This window comes from Hylobates moloch, unplaced genomic scaffold (genome assembly GCF_009828535.3).
Source record: "Hylobates moloch isolate HMO894 unplaced genomic scaffold, HMol_V3 SCAFFOLD_19, whole genome shotgun sequence".
In the NCBI taxonomy this organism is placed as follows: Eukaryota; Metazoa; Chordata; class Mammalia; order Primates; family Hylobatidae; genus Hylobates; species Hylobates moloch.
This window is the reverse complement of record NW_026652294.1, coordinates 40,956,286-40,973,320: the sequence shown is the minus strand read 5'-3', so window position 1 is coordinate 40,973,320 and position 17,035 is coordinate 40,956,286. Positions and strand designations below refer to the sequence as shown.

At 50.3% G+C, this 17,035-nt stretch overlaps 1 protein-coding gene across 7 annotated transcripts in view; it reads left to right on the top strand.

Annotated features, from left to right (window-relative positions):
• Positions 1-17,035, top strand: part of GAS7 (growth arrest specific 7) — a 279,805-nt gene that overhangs the window by 228,305 nt on the left and 34,465 nt on the right. For all 7 annotated transcript variants that reach the window (XM_032139667.2, XM_032139670.2, XM_032139673.2 and 4 more), the window contains exon 5: positions 7,690-7,743. In XM_032139667.2, coding sequence (XP_031995558.1) covers positions 7,690-7,743 — 54 coding nt within the window. The remainder of the gene's footprint in view (positions 1-7,689; positions 7,744-17,035) is intronic.

Here is a 17,035-nt window from a genome sequence, read left to right as displayed (position 1 = left end):
GTGTTGCCCGTGCTGGAATGCACTGACTGCTCACAGAGGTGATCACAGATCACTGTGGCCTCAGCTTGGAACTGCTGGGCTCAAACAATCCTCCCGCCTCAGCCTCCAGAATAGCTGGGACTGCAGGCGCAGGCCACCTTGCCCAGCTAGCTACTACTTTTTGTCCTGGTTTGTGAACCTGCAGGCTGGTTATCCAAAAAGGTGCCAAGAGTTAAACGTAGAAATAGGTTAAGAAGGTTTGGTGTTTACAGACAGCTGTACCAACAAAGGGTCCCCAGGTATAGACCCCACTCCAGCATGCAGACGAGTAGATTCACCATCCCTGCTGTCAGTTACCACTCATGGTAACTACACTTAAACATCAATAAATGAATAAATGAGCAAACGAACACTTGAGATGCGGCGTGTGGGTTGGATAAAGTGGCATGTTCAGAGTTACAGTGTCGAAACCTAGACTGGAAAGCCCCAGATCTCAAAACCCGGTTGTGATCTCTCCACCCCCTGCTTAGCTGCCCCTCCTTCAGCAAGCTGATCAGGAAGATTAGAATTTTGTGGGGTGGGGGCCGGGCGTGGTGGCTCACGTCTGTAATCCCAGCACTTTGGGAGGCCGAGGTGGGCGGATCATGAGATCAGGAGATCGAGACCATCCTGGCTAACACTGTGAGACCCCGTCTCTACTAAAAATACAAAAAAATTAGCCGGGTGTGGTGGCGGGCGCCTGTAGTCCCAGCTACTTGGGAGGCTGAGGCAGGAGAATGGCGTGAACCCGGGAGGCGGAGCTTGCAGTGAGCCGAGATCGCGCCACTGCACTCCAGCCTGGGCAACAGAGCGAGACTCCGTCTCAAAAAAAAAAAAAAAAAGAATTTTGGGGGGTGGGGACAGGGACTTTACATGGACACCAGTAGCGTGTCCCCACCATACTGTGTCATGGGGAGGACTGATAGTGGGTGCCCCACAGTTCCTGAGGGTGCCTGCCCCGCTCCTTCACTCAGTCCTTGGAGACCTGGATGGGTGGGCACAGGAGGTGGTGATCTAGTGCCACCCAGTGGAGGGTTTCAATTCTGCAGCTCTGGGGCAGTCGGCCTGGGTACTGGATAAATGCAGCCCACCTGATTCGGGGGCAGAGGTGAAGGATCAAAGGCGAATCGTCTTTTTTTATTTTTTATTTTACTTTAAGTTCTGGGATACATGTGCAGAACGTGCAGGTTTGTTACATAGGTATACATGTGCCATGGTGGTTTGCTGCACATATCAACCCGTCATCTAGGTTTTAAGCCCCGCGTGCAGTAGGTATTTGTCCTAATGCTCTCCCTCCCCTTATCCCCCATGCCCCGAAAGGTCCTGGTGTGTGATGTTCCCCCACCAGTGTCCATATGTTCTCATTGTTCAGCTCCCACTTATGAGTGAGAACATGTGGTGTTTAGTTTTCTGTTCCTGTGTTTGCTGAGAATGGTGGCCTCCAGCTTCATCCATGTCCCTGCAAAGGACATGAGCTCATTCTTTTTTATGGCTGCATACTATTCCATCATGTATATATGCCACATTTTCTTTATCCAGTCTATCATCGATGGGCATTTGGGTTGGTTTCAAGTCTTTGCTGTTGTAAATAGTGTAGCAATAAACATGTGTGCATGTGTCTTTATAGTAGAATGACTTATATTCCTTTGGGTATACTCAGTAATGGGATTGCTGGGTCAAATGGTATTTCCGGTTCTAGATCAAAGGCTAATAGTCTTGCTGCCTTTGCAGAATCATGTCCTAGCGGATCCCTTCCCTTCCTGCCCACCAGTGCCTGGGCCTTTTTGTGATCCACCTTTCAGTTGTTCTGGCCTCTCACAAACTTCCCAGGAAGACCCTCTAGACACAGGAGAGAGGAAAGAGAATGGGACGAAGGGCTTGGAAACTTAAGGGACCCATTGGAGCGTGGAGTTCAAAGTGGAGAAAGAGGTGAGATGTTTAATCTCCACCACCTCCTACCTACCTCAATAATGCAATAGCACATGTTCTTATTGAGTAATTTCAGTCTTTGTCAGGCACTGAGACGTAGGTGATATCTATAGCCCTGCCTTGATGGAGTTTTATGGCTGGTGTGGGAGAAAGAGTAGATAAATAACGGTGCAATTTCAGCGGTGATAAGGGCTGGAGGAGGTGGTGGATGCTGTGAGAACCTAGCCTGGTGCTGGAAATGTCAGGAATGGACACCGTAAGAAAAGATGCCTATTCTAAGACTGGAATGATGAGCAAGGGTTTCACTTGGCAAAGAGGTGGGGAAAGAATAGCTTTCCAGGGGAGGGAATAGCATCGTGGATGCCTGGAGGCAGCAAGGGGGAACCGTGTTTACCCATAGAGACCCAGTGCGGCTGTGGCTTACTAAATCAGCAGGAATAGGGAGGGTGGGAAATGAGGCTGGGGTAGTCTGCACAGGCCTGCCACGAGGAGCTCAGGGGTTACCCTAACTGCACTGGGAAGCCACTGAGGGGTTTTGTACAGGATCCCACCTCCTGAAGGGATGGGACCCAGATTATTTGCAGGGGGAGGAAATGGGCTGAGAAGACATTTGGAGTGGGGGGCCTGCTGAATCACTTGTGAATGACCCACTCCAGTTACCAAGCACTTCCTGTGTGGTATCACCCCCTGCCAGGCCTCAGGGTGATGCAGAAATGCCCAGGTGGGGTGTTCTGACCCCTGGGCAGGCCTTTACAAAATAAATGGAGGGGAAGAGTTCTCTGGAATCATAGGCAAAGGAAATTGAAAACAAATACTCTTAATTATAGGTATTTGCAGGCCTTCACAAAAGTAGAGGGGAAGATTTCTCTGGAATCATAGGCAAAGGAAATTGAAAACAAATACTCTTATTATAGGTATTTGCAAGCCTTTACAAAAGTAGAGGGAATATATAATAAGGTACCACAAATCTATTAATTAAGCCCAACGATTACCTGCCTTTGGCCAATCTTGTTTTATTTGTGCTCCCATCCCCTCTCCCTAATCCCCTTGCCCTCCACCCCCTAGATTATTTTAAGGCACATTTCTGACTTACTGTTTTAAATGCAAATATTTCAGAATGTATCTTCCAGGAAGAAGACATAATGATAATACCATTATCATATTTAAGAAAACATGAATTCAGTAATACCACCTAATATATACACTCCAGATTCCTCAGTTGTCTCAAAAAATGCCTTTTTTTCAGAAAGAAAAAAGAGAGCCTGGGGGGTCTTATTCTGTCCCTCAGGCTACAGTACAGTGACACCATTATAGCTCGTGAATCCTAGAACTCCTGGGCTCAAGCGATCCTCCCACCTCAACCTCTCAAAGCCTAGGATTACAGGTGTGCGCCACCACACCTGGCCCCCAAATCCCTTTTATAGCTGCTTTTCTCCCCAGTCCAGGATCCATTCAGGTTCACACACAGATACACTGGTTGCTGTGTCTCTTTAGTTTTTCTCTCTCTCCCACGCCCCCCAAAAAACTGCTTTATTGAGCTGTAATTCACGTACCCATACAATTCACCCATTTGAAGTGTACAATTCAGTGTTTTTTAGTATATTTACAAAGTTGTACAGCCATCATCAAATCAATTCTAGAACATTTTCATCAACCCAAACGGAATCCCCTGCAGACTTAGGCAGCCCCTAATCTTTCTGTCTCTATGGGTTTGCCTCTTCCGGACATTTCATATAAATGGTATCATACTATCTGTGGTCTTCTGTGTCTGGCCTCTTTCACCTGGAATTCCAAGATTCATTCACGTCGTGGCATGGATCAGCATTCCATTCCTTTTTATGGTTGAAGAATATTCTGTCATATGGATAGAACGTTTCATCCAAGTTGTTGCCTCAGTCCCGTTGCCTCTACACTCAATCCCTTACACCTTTTTGTTTGTTTGTTTTTCATCACCTTGATGATTTATTTTTGAGGAGTCCAGGTCAGGTGTCCTGTAGAATAACCTGCATTCTTGATCTGACTGTTCTCTTATGCTTAGGTTCAGGTTCTGGAGTTTGGGCAAGAATGCTGGACAGGGCATGTGGGATTCTTTTTACTGCATTTGGAGGCACAACCACCCAGTTGGCACCCTACTCATGAGGCTCAGTTTGCATTCTCGGTTAAGGTGCTGACTGCCGGATTTCTCCTTTGCTGGGGTACATTTTCCCTTTCTAATTTGTCAGTCATCTGTGAGGTGCCAGTGTAAGACCCTGTGAGTATCCTGTGCCCTGACAGTCTTTCCATCCACTGCTTTCAGCATCCGTGAGGATCGTGGCCTGAGTCCCCTTTGACACTGGGGTTTGCAAATGGTGGTCATCCAATTTCTTGTACATTTTTTATTGGCATTCTTCTGAAATAAATGTTCTCTCCCTTCCCCTTTGGAGTGAGTTAGTTGCAGTCATTCATTCATATTTGTGCTCAAATTGTCCCAGATTTGGCCTGTGGGAGCCCTTTAAGTTGTTTATGTTCTTTTGTTATCTCTCCATTATTCTTTGAATACTTTCTTACCTCTTGGTACAATAGGATATTCCAAATACCTTGCCTTTGAAATTAGTACCAAGGAGCTTCCGGTAATATTTGGAAACCAATTTCTAGCCAGTAGGTGTTGTCGCTGTGATGAGATGTCCTTCCTTCTGGGCCCTTTTAGAGGAGCATTATGAGAGTGTGCTTGTCACATACGTGTGTGTGTGTGTGTATAAAATGTATGTGATGTGTATATGACGTTGGAGCAGTAGGCACAGGTTATCAGCAACACAGGCAGAGCCTGAGATTGCCTGTGACCTACCTTGGCCCTCAGTGGCTGAAGTAAAACACTGCTAATAGAGCAGAGACCAGGGAAGGTGCTGACACCTACACGTGGAACACCCACCCTCAATACCATTACTTGTATTCCTATCCTAGCCAAGTTATAGGGAGGAGGTACGACCTCTGCATCGAGCCTTATTCTACAGAGACTTACACACAGTGCTCCCAAAATATATGTTTGTGGTTGATGGAAATCTTTTTTGCCCTCCTGCAAAGACACATGGAAAACAAGATATTGTCTAGGTCTCAAAGTGGAGAGATGGTGGAAGAGAGAGGAAAGAGTTATGCAGGCTTGGATTCTAATTTCCACTCCTCTGTTTACTAGCCTTGTGACCCTGGACAGTTTTACTTCTGCAAGCCCCAATTTCATGATCTGTAAAATGGAGTTAATGCCATTTAACTTGCTGGGGTTGTAAGGATGAAATGAGATTAAATATGTCAGATGGCTAACCTGGAGCCTGCCGTAATAAGCAAGCACTTAGTAGAAGTCACTCTTGCATTGCTTCTCCCCTCTTAGCCCCCTCATCACCAACATCATCAGCATCCATAGGTAGACTCGAAGGCTGTTGCCAAGGCTGTCGGAGTGCTGGTTCCCCTCTCTGGGGGGCTGCAGTGGGAACATGGTGGTGATGGTGGTAATGTGTCCATGACAGGAAGACAGACTCCTGCAGACTGCAGAATCCATCCCACAGGCTACTCTTTCCCCTTCCTGCCATGTATTTGCTTGGCTAGTGTCTGTACATTAATGAACCTATGGAGAGAGAGACTCCTATCCCTGTCTCTTCTCCTTGGTGACTGGTACCTCCTGCCATGTAGCCTCTGTCTGCCTTTCTCCCTGGGCAGGTTTGTCAAGTTGCCAAAATTGGCAGAGCTGATAACTTGGGAAGGTATAGGGTGGGCCAGCTGGATGAGATGATGTACTAACAATATCTATGGAAGCTGTAGTTGGCCATAAAGTTGACGTTGGCCAGGAGACTGTTGGGGTCGCTAGAGGAGTTGCCGTAAGTAGAAGTACCTCAGTGAAACCACAGTGTGGATCAGATCCATGTGTCTCTGAGTGAGGTCCACAGATTCTGCAAATCAGAGGTGCTGACGACACCTGGGATCTGCTGGATCAGGCCCAGCAGCTGGGAGTGCAGCAGGGACTCTATTTTGGACACTTTCCTCAGTTGATTCTGATGCACCTCGAAGCTTGAGGACCAGTGATAACCATCCGTTTTACTGATGGAGAAATTGAGGCTCAAAGAAGTCAGAGTCTCTGGCCAGGGTCTCAAGGCTAGTAATCATTTTCTTGTCTGTGAAATTAATGCTCTGTAAGGTTCATTTTTGCTAGACACCTTAAGGATATCAGTTTTCCTGAGTTGACTTTAATTAGCAACCCAAGTAAGACTGTATGGGAATAAGGGCATGAGACCTTAGCAGGGGCATAGTCAAGCTCCCTGGTTTGCCTAATTTGCTGATGGGCTTCTGAGGCAAAGGCTGGCCCTCACCTGCATATGGTCATTTGGCCAGGTGTCCAGGGTCATGCTGGCCTGAGGGGCAGGGTGCCCCCCACCCTGAGCCGGTGGTTCGCTCTTGTTGAAGCCCCTCCATGCTTTTTCTGGCCTTTATCTATAAAGTGACAGCCACTTCCTTACATTCTACCAAGGAAGAGTAAGGCCAGGCCGGCCGCAGTGGCTCACGCCTGTAATCCCAGCACTTTGGGAGCCCGAGGCAGGTGGATCACCTGAGGTCAAGAGTTCGAGACCAGCCTGGCCAACATGGTGAAACCCTGTCTCTACTAAAAATACAAAAATTAGCTGGGCATGGTGGCGGGCACCTATAATCCCAGCTACTCAGGAGGCTGAGGCAGGAGAATTGCTTGAACCTGGGAGGCAGAGGTTTCTGTGAGCCATGATCACGCCACTGCACTCCAACCTGGGTGACAGAATGACACTCCATCTTAAAAAAAAAAGAGTAAGGTCGTGCACAAGTCCTGGGGCACATGTGTGATGGCCACCTGCGGTGCCTTAGGGATAAGCCTGCTTCCCAGGTCGCTGTGTGGCTCAGGATAGGAGACATCCCAGGTCCTGCTTGGGGATCTCTGGTATTGAACCCCTAACATAATTGCTAATAGAACAACAGAGACCCAGAATCAAACATTCTTTGGAGTCGTAGGCTCTTAGGACACGTGTAGCGTTTCGCACTGGCAGTCCTTAATTTTCTCTGCCAGAACCATCCCAGGACTTTGACAAACTGCTGAGGACCTCAGGCTCAGAGGTACTTGGGACTCTGGTTTTCTTACTGGCAGTGGAAGACGTCAAAAGGCAATATAAAGACTGAATGGAAGCTGGAAGTCGGCTTGGCTGAGAAATCCCTCCTGGCTCACGGGGTTGGGGGAGCGGGGAGTCAGGGAGGTGACCAAGCAGCGCCTCGGTGCACATCGTGTGTACTTAGGTTTGACGTTTTGGACCCGGGGGTTTCAGAATAAAACGTCGTGTGCTGAGTCCTCAGTGCCTGGAGGTGGTGGCCTTAACTCTCTTCTCCCCAGTGGATTCCGCGGCTTCAGGCGGCAAGCGGCACGCGGAGCGTTCACCAGCAGAGGGCAGCGGAGGGGTTAACTCCCCAAATCACAGACTGAGAGAAGAGGAGGGGAGACCTGGTTTGGAGCAGTTCTCTCAGAGCCTGTGCAGGAGGCTTCCTTAATTCGCCTTCAGCCCGAGAGCTGGGCGTGGGAACAGTGTGGGGTCAGGGAGACCCCTACCTGCCCTGGCCCAGAATATGGTGACTTAGGAGTTGACAGCAGACTGAGCATCCCTGAACTTCCCCAGCGCCTCCACCCTCAGGGAACCTGAATGGGGGTAAAAAATGTCCAATATGGAGAACAGCTTTGACGATGTTTCTTGCCTCTCTCCCCAGAACCTGGGATCCTCATCGCCAAGCAAAAAGCAGAGCAAGGAAAACACCATCACAGTAAGTGGCTCCCGAGGGGCGCCCTCAGGGTGGGCTGCGAGCTGGGGCATTTGGCTGGGCTGTTGCCATGGCGATGTGGACCGCCAAGCAGAAGTGATGCCCAACCTGGAAACGGGGAAGTTCCAAAGCGGGGATTTCACTGAAGTTCCTCATCCACATCCCCCTCCCACCTCCCCTTCTCCTGTCAATTTCACATTTCACTTCTCTCCTGGTGAACAAGTGGAAGGATGGTGGCTGGGATGATGCAGAAGCCATTTTTTCTCAGGGCAGGAGGGGAAGGTACGCGTGCGGGAGTGGGTTGAAGGGGGTGGACTGTACTCAGCGCAAGTGATGTGACGTGTAAATTACAGCCACGGCAGGGTTGCTTTTGTGCGGGGTAACTTCTAGAAGATGTCAAAGTTAAAAGCAAGAGAAAGCGTCCTAAGAATAGAGTTCCTAGGAGTTCCTGAGGGGAGCAGGCAGCTTCTGCCTAGAGTGGCCAGCCTGCCTCCCAGGGCGCTTCGAGATGCCCACCCCACCTACCCCCATGCAGAGATGAGGGGGAGCCCCACACCCCACCTCTGCTTCTCAGCACTGTGTTTGGGGCAGGTGGGACTGGACATCATTGCCCCCTGAGGGGCACAGGCCTGAGAAGTGTGGTTGCAGGTTTGCTATTTTGGCACAAGGGCAGGAGAGCAGCGAACGCGGGATTGCTCTCTTAGACTCCAACTCACACGGCTCTGAGCCATTCCGACCACCCCCGTAGAGACAAAACCAAGAGTGGGTGCATTTCCCTGCTTCATCCAGGCTGCACATCCTGCTCTGGGAGAAAAAGTTTAGGTAAACAATTAACAATAACAATTGCTGCAACTTTTGTGTGCATTTATTATGCACACGTAGTGATCCAAGCCGCTCATTTAATTGTCCATTAGCGATATGAAGTGTGAGTCGTAGAATCGATATAGTATAATGATGATGAACGTGAACTCTGAAGCCAGAGTGTCAGGTATATTAATGACTGTGCAACAGCATGGGGCAAGTTTCTTGACTTCTTCCCATCTCACTCATTAACTGTCAAGTGGGGAAATGGGGGGTAACGGGTGGTCTGTGCCTTAGGGATGGTGTAGAGACTAAATGGGTCCATGCATGGAAAGCACTTAGAACAGAGCCTGCATATAGTAAGGGCTCTGTACACACTGTGATCTCTCATCACCCTGTTTACATATGAGGAAACTGAGGCACAGAGCTGTACGTTGCTCACAGTCACCCACCTGGGACGTATCAGGATTTGAAATCTATGCCCTTACCACGGTGCCCCTCCTGGAGCGGGCTCGGGCTCCTTGTGTCATGAGCTCCTTTGGAATGCCCTGTGCTGACGGACAGTGTCTCCAAGGGCTGGGCAGAACGACTCAGCCTGCTTGGACTGTGGGGTAGCAAGCAGCAGCCTCCCTGTTACTGGTGGAGTTGATGGAGCTGGTGGGTAGGGGTGTGAGCAGGCTCAGGTGCAGAGTTCCAGAGGGTACAGTCCCCATCTTCAAATTGTCACAAAATGCCCCAGAATGCTGGGGCACAGCAGGAGCTCTCCAGAGTCTTCTGAAATACATAAAAAGGAGGGGGAGGAGAAAGTGGGGGGTCGGAATGGGAGACATATTTGAATTCTAGAAGAAAAACAAAAATGCAAAGTGAAAAGCAGAGTGTTATGTCGTGGAGGGTTGCCTTAAAGGCGTTTGGTGACGGGTGCCCAGGCCACAGGGTGGGGCACCTGCTGGACTCCATCTTGCAGCCAGAGCTTCGGGTGTGGTCAGAGTGGGCTGACAGCGGCCCTTGTTGGGCCCCTGATGGGCAGCACACCTCGCCCGTCCCTGCCTTCCTTGTTCCTTCCTGCTGAGCCATGTCATTGCTTCTCATGAGGGAGTCTGCAAATTGTATTCTGAAGCCTCCAAGACCTTTTTTAAAATGCAGATTCCTGGATGGCACCCCAGACCTTCGGTTGTTTTCTCTGGGGCCAGACTGGAAAATCTGCATTTGAACCAGTGTCCCCAGAGGTTTTAAGTAAACACACTCATGCCTTGGAGCATTTTTTGCCAAAGAAACTGAGCAAAGGAGGGACTGGCCAAAGGTCACAAAACAAGTGAGGAGCAGAGCCCAGGACTTGAACCCAGGTCTCCTGGCTGCCGGCCCAGGACACTTCCCACTATACCACCTGGCCTTGGCCCGCAGGTCTCCAGGACTTGGTGCCTTTTCCCTTCCACACAACACTGCTCTCCCATGCCCAGCCTCTCCCTCTGGGTTCTGATCCTCCAGAGTTCGTAGTTTCCCAAGAAGGAGACACTCGGGGGGAAGGGATGGCTCAGGTCTCAGGGGGCTGGGGCGTGAACTTCCCTGTCCGTGGTGTGTAGGGATGAGGTGAGCTGCTTCCCGTGCTGTCTGATCCCACAGAGCAGAAATTTCCAGGCCTGGTCAGCAAAGGCTGGTGGATCCAGAGCAAGAATGGAGCTGGATTCTGACGCTCCTTTTTCCCCAGGCTACGGGTTTTCAGGGGACAGACACATGGGCTCCCTGACAGCAACGGGCAGAGGCTGGCAGCCTTGCTGGGTCTTGTTTCCGCTGTCCCTGGTGTGGGGCTGGCAGGTGGAGTGTGCTGTTTGATTGGGAGTGACGGGTGCTCATGGCAGCTCACAGTCCTTGGCAGGAGCATGAACGCATCTGAACCTAGAGGGTTTCAGAAAAGATGACAGCAAAGCCACCTGGCCACGCTCTCACCTGGAAAGAGGAATTTGGGGACAGAGGAATTTGGGGACTCCTGTGGTCCTCAGCTTCAGGGCTTCCCAGCGTAGCCACAGAACCCGGGGTGGGAGCTAGGGGCTGGAGGTGAACCCTTGGGGTTGTGTCTTCTCTTCTTCTCTGTTCCACAGAGCTCCAGGGCTGGCTTGTTCCTCTCCCATACCCTCCCAAGTCAGCTTTCCTCTGGGAGAAAATTCAGAGCCTGTTGTCAAATCATTTTCCCTTCTCTGCTGCAGGCAAGGTGGTCAAACAGGCCGTGCAGGGAGCTTGTGGCCTCTGTTCCCCTCAGGCTCCTGCTGGACCAGGACTTGGGGGAGGGGTGTGCCTTGGGGCCTCCCTATGTCAGCCCCCTTGGGTGAGTCACACGTGTGTTCAGTGGCTCTCGCACCTCAGCCAGGTGGTTTTCTGGCTGCTGTGTCCCACTGCGTACCCCTCAGAGAGCTTCTGGGAGGCAGCCCTTGTGCTTCTGGCTGCTCCTGTGTGGAAAAGCCCTGCAGAAACCCCAGCTGCACAGTGGACCCCAGCAGTTGCGGGGGATAGGGGTGTCACTCCATTTACCCGATGGTTGGAGAAAACAGAGTTGGTGCAAGAGCAAAGATGCGGCTTTGTCGAGGACACTGGTCTCCGGGGAAGTGAGGGTGGGACTGCCTGCCGGAACTTGCCCTGAGCAGTACACATGGGGAGGCGTGCCCCCCTCTGGGTCCCTTTTGAGCACCCTTCCTTTTTGAGCCCCTGCCTTGGGTGGGGACCTGGCACATTTACACGTCAGTGTGTTGGAAAGGTAGTGTGACAGAGGCTAAGAGCCTAGACTGAAGCCGGCTTGCCTGGGTTAAGACCCTGGGTCCACCATTCCATGCACAAACTGTGTGATCTTGCATAAGTGACTTAGCCTCTCTGTGCCTCAGTTTCCTTACTTGTAAAATGGGGATAATAATAGCACCTGACTTTCAGGGCTGTTGTGAGGAATAAATGAGCTAACACATGTAAAACGCTGAGAACTGTGGCTGGCACATTATTTGCTTTTGTTGAACAAACAGAAAGTGGATCTTTAGGATGGCAGTGAGGCTCCTGCTATGCCTGGGAGGCCTCGGGAGGAGGATGAGGTGTTTCCAGAGGTGTAGCTGGACCTTGGTATTAACCATCTGGAAGATGTCACCCAGGGGAGGACAGGAATCCACATGTGGAAAGTCCTGTCCCACCTTCTCTTCCCTCCTTCGGCTTTGGAGCACCGCAGGATGGAGCTATGTGGCCCTCCCAGCCCTTCTGATCCAGGGACATAGGAGCCTTGGCTTTGAGGTATGGAGGTCACAGAAGGACACAGCAAGGATAAAAGTGGTGGCCCAGGAATTAGGAAGCTGGTTCTAGACCCTGCTCCACCACTTATAGTGAACTAGAGAGTTAAACGTTCTATGTCTGAGTTTCCTCATCTGTGCATGAGTTTGCAGTAGACCATTGCAAATAAACATCGAGGCTCCAATTGCTTCCAGGACTTCTGCACACACACACCTCCCACCATGCCCCTCTGCTGCCACTGCCTCCCTCTCTCCGAAGGGACTATTCTTCCATCTTCCATCCCAATGGATGGAGACATGCTTCCTCTCCACCCAGGTCAGTCAACTCAGGGTTTCTCAGCCTCAGCACCATTGACCTTTTGGGTTGGATAGCACTTTGTTGTGGGGAGCTGTCCCGTGCATTGTAGATGTATATCACCTTCCCTGGCCCCTACCAACCGGAGGCCAATAGCATCCACCCCCGACTCCACACAGCTGTGACAACCAAAAATGTCTCCACATTGCTAGATACTTCTGGGGTGGGGCAAAATTGCCCCTGGATGGGCATCACTGAATTGACTTCACGGTGCTGTCAAGGCTACTTGTAGAGTATCCCAGGCTTCTTCTAATCCCCTCTTGACTATGCTGCTCCGAGCTGCTATCATGACCCCCCGTCCCCCATCACTGCAGACTTCCCTGGTGGCCACAGTTGCGTTCTCCCTCCAGTGTGTCCTCTGTGCTGTAGTGGTGGTGCTCACCCCAGACAGCAGCCTGATGAATTGTTACTTTCCTGCAGGGTGCTTCTGTGGCCCCCACTGTCCTGCTGCCTTCAGGACAGACCTCGGCACCCCTGCAAGACCCCCTCTCACCTCAGTCTTGTCTACCCCCTGATTCTGAGCTCAGCCAAACTGAGCAACACAGTCCCCACCTGTGGGGCATATCCTCTCATCCTGGGTCCTTTCCCTTCTTGCAATACCCTTCTCACCTTCCCACCCCTCGGTCTGCCCGGGCCCTGCGATTATTACCTAAATCTAAGATTCCTCCCCTGGACCCCCAGTCCTTCCAGCAACCTCAGCACCTCAGGCTTACTCCACTGGCAGGTTTATCCCGAAGAATTACAGTGACTTATTTACGGAACTGTTGAGAGCAGAGATGGTGCCTTACATCCCTAGCCTCCGGCCACTGCACCAAGAAACATCTCCTGAGCACCCACTATGTACCCAACACTGCACCAGTGAGGAGGGAAACGGCAGGGGAAAGATGGTCCCCATCCCCTTGTAGAACAGGCTGTCTGGCAAGGAGGAGAGACATTAAATAAACCATCACGAGAAATATCATTACAAATGTATGCATGCAGATTGCTGGGAAGATCTAGCGTAACCACGGCACTGAGCAGCCTTTCGACGGATGTTTGAATGAAAGGTGGATGAGCAAATAGCCCATCACACAGCTTCGTGGTCGAGGCTTGAACTCTGCAGGCAGCTGAATCTAGATTCGGATACCTCGTTTCTGTGATCCTCAGTTTCCTCATATACGATGAGGCTGTTCTTGCTCCCCTGTGGAGTTGCTGGGAAGATGAAATGAGAATACATGCAAAGCCCTAGAGAGGGTGCCTGAGTCAGGACTCCCCTGCAGGAGTGAGGATTTGGAGAAATCCCAGTGGGCTTCCTGGGAGGGAGAAATTCCAAAATGAGAGAGGACAGAGACAGTGGCAGGCACCTCGGGGCTCCATCTGAGGACTGGTATCCTCAAGGAGTGGCAGAAGCAGCAGGGTGATGAGTCCTTAATGAGTCCCCACATTCTGCTGCCTTTACTCTTCTGCCCCAACCTGTTTTCTGTTCCTGCATTAGTTTGCTAAGGATAATGGCTTCCAGCTCCATCCATGGCCCTGCGAAGGACATGATCTTATTCTTTGTTACAGCTGCATAGTATTTCATGTTGTATATGTACCACGTTTCCTTTATCTAGTATATCGTTGATGGACATTTAAGTTGATTCCATGTTTTTGCTGTTGTGAATAGTGCTGCAGTGAACATATGCGTACATGTGTCTTTATGTAGAAAGATTTATATTCCTTTGGGTATATACCCAGTAATGGGATTGCTGGTTCGAACGATAGTTCTGTTTTTAGTTCTTTGAGGAATCACCACATTGCTTTCCACATGGTTGAACTAATTTACACTCCCTTCAGCTGTGTATAAGTGTTCCCTTTTCTCTGCAACCTCGCCAGCACCTGTTATTTTTTGACTTTTTAATTATAGCCATTCTGATTGGCATGCCATGGTATCTCGTTGTGGTTTTGATTTGCCTTTCTTTAATGATTAGCAGTGATGAACATTTTTGCATATGCTTGTTGGCTGCACGTATGTCTTCTTTTGAAAAGTGTCTGGGCCGGGTGTGGTGACTCATGCCTGTAATCCCAACACTTTGGGAGGCCAAGGTGGGTGGATCACCTGAAGGTTAGGAGTTCGAGACCAGCCTGACCAACACGGTGAAACCCTGTCTGTACTAAAAATACAAAAATTAGCCAGGCATGGTGGCGGGCACCTGTAATCCCAGCTACTTGGGAGGCTGAGGCAGGAGAATTGCTTGAACCCGGGAGGTGGAGGTTGCAGTGAGCTGAGATCATGCCATTGCACTCCAGCCTTGGTGACAAGAGCAAAGCTTTGTCTCAATAAAAAAAAGAAAAAAAGAAAAAGTGTCTGTTCATGTCCTTTGCCCACTTGCCATGTAGGATCTTAAGAGCAGGGCTCTGTGGCTTGTTTATCTGTGTGTCTTCCATTGTGGTGGGCACAAGGTCTCCCCCAGGGGCTGCCCCTGTCCCTGCTAAATGGATCACGAATGCTGGTTCTCAAAGTGTGATCCCCAGACCTTCAGCATCACTTGAGAGCTCAGACCCCATCCGGAGCTCCTGAATCAGACAGTGGGACCCAGCAACCCATGCCCTCTAGGTGACTCCGAGGCATGTTCATCCTTGACTCTGGGACAAGAAGGGGACTGAGTGGTACTTAGGTGGGTCTCAGTCCTCCTCGGGACTTCCATGGCCTTTTAGGTGGTTGGCTTGGAGCCAGCCAGGGTGCATCATTGAAGGGGCTGTCCTTGGGACCGTCTCCCCTTCCGGCTAGCAGGGTCTGTCTGCACAGGCCTCCTGGGGTGCATGGTGGCATCCTCACTCCGAGGGCAAGTCAACTCAGGAAGATTCTGGGGAACAAGACTAGCCAAGACCCATTTCTCCTTCTGCCTGCCCCATGTTTGGCCAAGCCTCTTCCTGACATGGGAAAGTCCTTTCTTCCTTTTTTTTTTTTTTTTTTTTTTTTTTGAGACAGAGTTTTGCTCTTGTTGCCCAGGCTGGAATGCAGTGGCATGATCTTGGCTCACCGCAACCTCCACCTCCCAGGTTCAAGTGATTCTCCCGCCTCAGCCTTCCCAAGTAGCTGGGATTATAGGCATGTGCCACCAAGCCCGGCTAATATGGTATTTTTAGTAGAGATGGGGTTTCTCCATGTGGGTCAGGCTGATCTCGAACTCCTGACCTCAGGTGATCCGCCCACATCGGCCTCCCAAAGTGCTGGGATTACAGGCGTGAGCCACTACACCTGGCCAGGAAAGTCCTTTCTTTGTAGGGAAATGTTTCCCCAACAAGAGGGCAAGGCCAAGAGCAGTTTGAGTGAGGAAAGATGAGGGAAAGGGGAGAGAGACCTGCAGGGCAGGCCACTCCAGAAGGCATTCAGACCCGCCTCTGAGTACCCACAACTCTACTCGTTCCATCATTCTTAATGCTCAATTTACTTTAATGTCATAGTTAATTTATCATTAAATTCGATTGAAATTTTCATGGACTGCATTATTCAGCAAAATAAAGGTGGACTATGATGACCGTGATTTGTTGAAATAAGAATAACTGGAACACAAAATAAGGAATCTGTGCACTTTTGAAATCCGTCCCTTGTTTTCATGATTACCTGCTTGGCAGTGGGTTGTGGAGGCACAGGAAGGAAGGAGACTTGTCTCTGGACACACCTTGGGGACTGGGCCCGAAACCAAGGCTTGGGGAGACGGTTTTCTGATGCTGGCCCCAAGAACTGGCCCTCCCTTCTCTCACTCAGGTTGCTGACGCCTTGGAGAAAACTCCCCAGCCTCAGCTGATCTTCATCTAGCCTTTGTTTTTTTAATCCATCACAGTGCTAATTTTTTAGAGCTCAGGAAGCAGTGTGCCTTTTTTTTTTTTTTTTTTTTTTTTTTTGAGACACAGTCTCGCCCTGTCGCCCAGGCTGGAATGCAATGGCGCAATCTTGGCTCACTGCTGCCTCCACCTCCCGGGTTCAAACGATTCTCCTGCCTCAGCCTTTTGAGTAGCTGGGATTACAGGCGCCTACCACCATGCCCAGCTAATTTTTGTATTTTTAGTAGAGACAGGGTTTCACTATGTTGGCCAGGCTGGTCTCAAACTTCTGACCTTGTGATCCGCCCACCTGGGCCTCCCAAATTACTGGGATTACAGGCGTGAGCCACCACCCCCTGCCATGAGGTGCCTTTTAAAAAACTATCTTGATTTTCCCCACTCATCATTAGATTCAGATTAAATATTTTTGACAGAATTTTTTTTAACCCAGGCTAAAGTGCAGTGATGTAATCATAGCTCACTGCAGCCTCAACCTCCCAGGCTCAAGAGATCCTCCTGCTTCAGCCTCCCAAGTAGCTGGGACTACAGGTATGCGCCACCATGCCTGGCTATTTTTGTTTTTTATTTTTTGTAGAGACAAGGTCGTGCTATGTTGCCCAGGCTGGTCTCGAACTCCTGAGCTCAAGCGATCTGCCCGCCTTGGCCTCCCAAAGTGTTGGGATTACAGATGTCAGCCACCATGCCCTGGCGAGGAATCTTACATGAATAATGTTGTATTCTTAGAAGTTACACATTTTGAAAAGGGGAAAGAGGCCCAGCACAGTGGCTCATGCCTGTAATCTCAGCACTTAAGAGGCCGAGGAGGGCGGATCACTTGGGGTCAGGAGTTTGAGACCAGCCTGGCCAACATGGTGAAATCCTGTCTCTACTAAAAATACAAAAACCAGCCAGGTGTGGTGGCACACACCTGTAATCCCAGCTACTCGAGAGAGGCTGAGGCAGGAGAATCACTTGAGCCAGTGAAGCAGAGGTTGCAGTGAGCCGAGATCGTGCCACTGCACTCCAGCCTGGTGACAGAGCAAGAGTCCGTCTAAAAAAGAAAGGAAGGAAGGAAGGAGGGAGGGAGGGAAAGAGG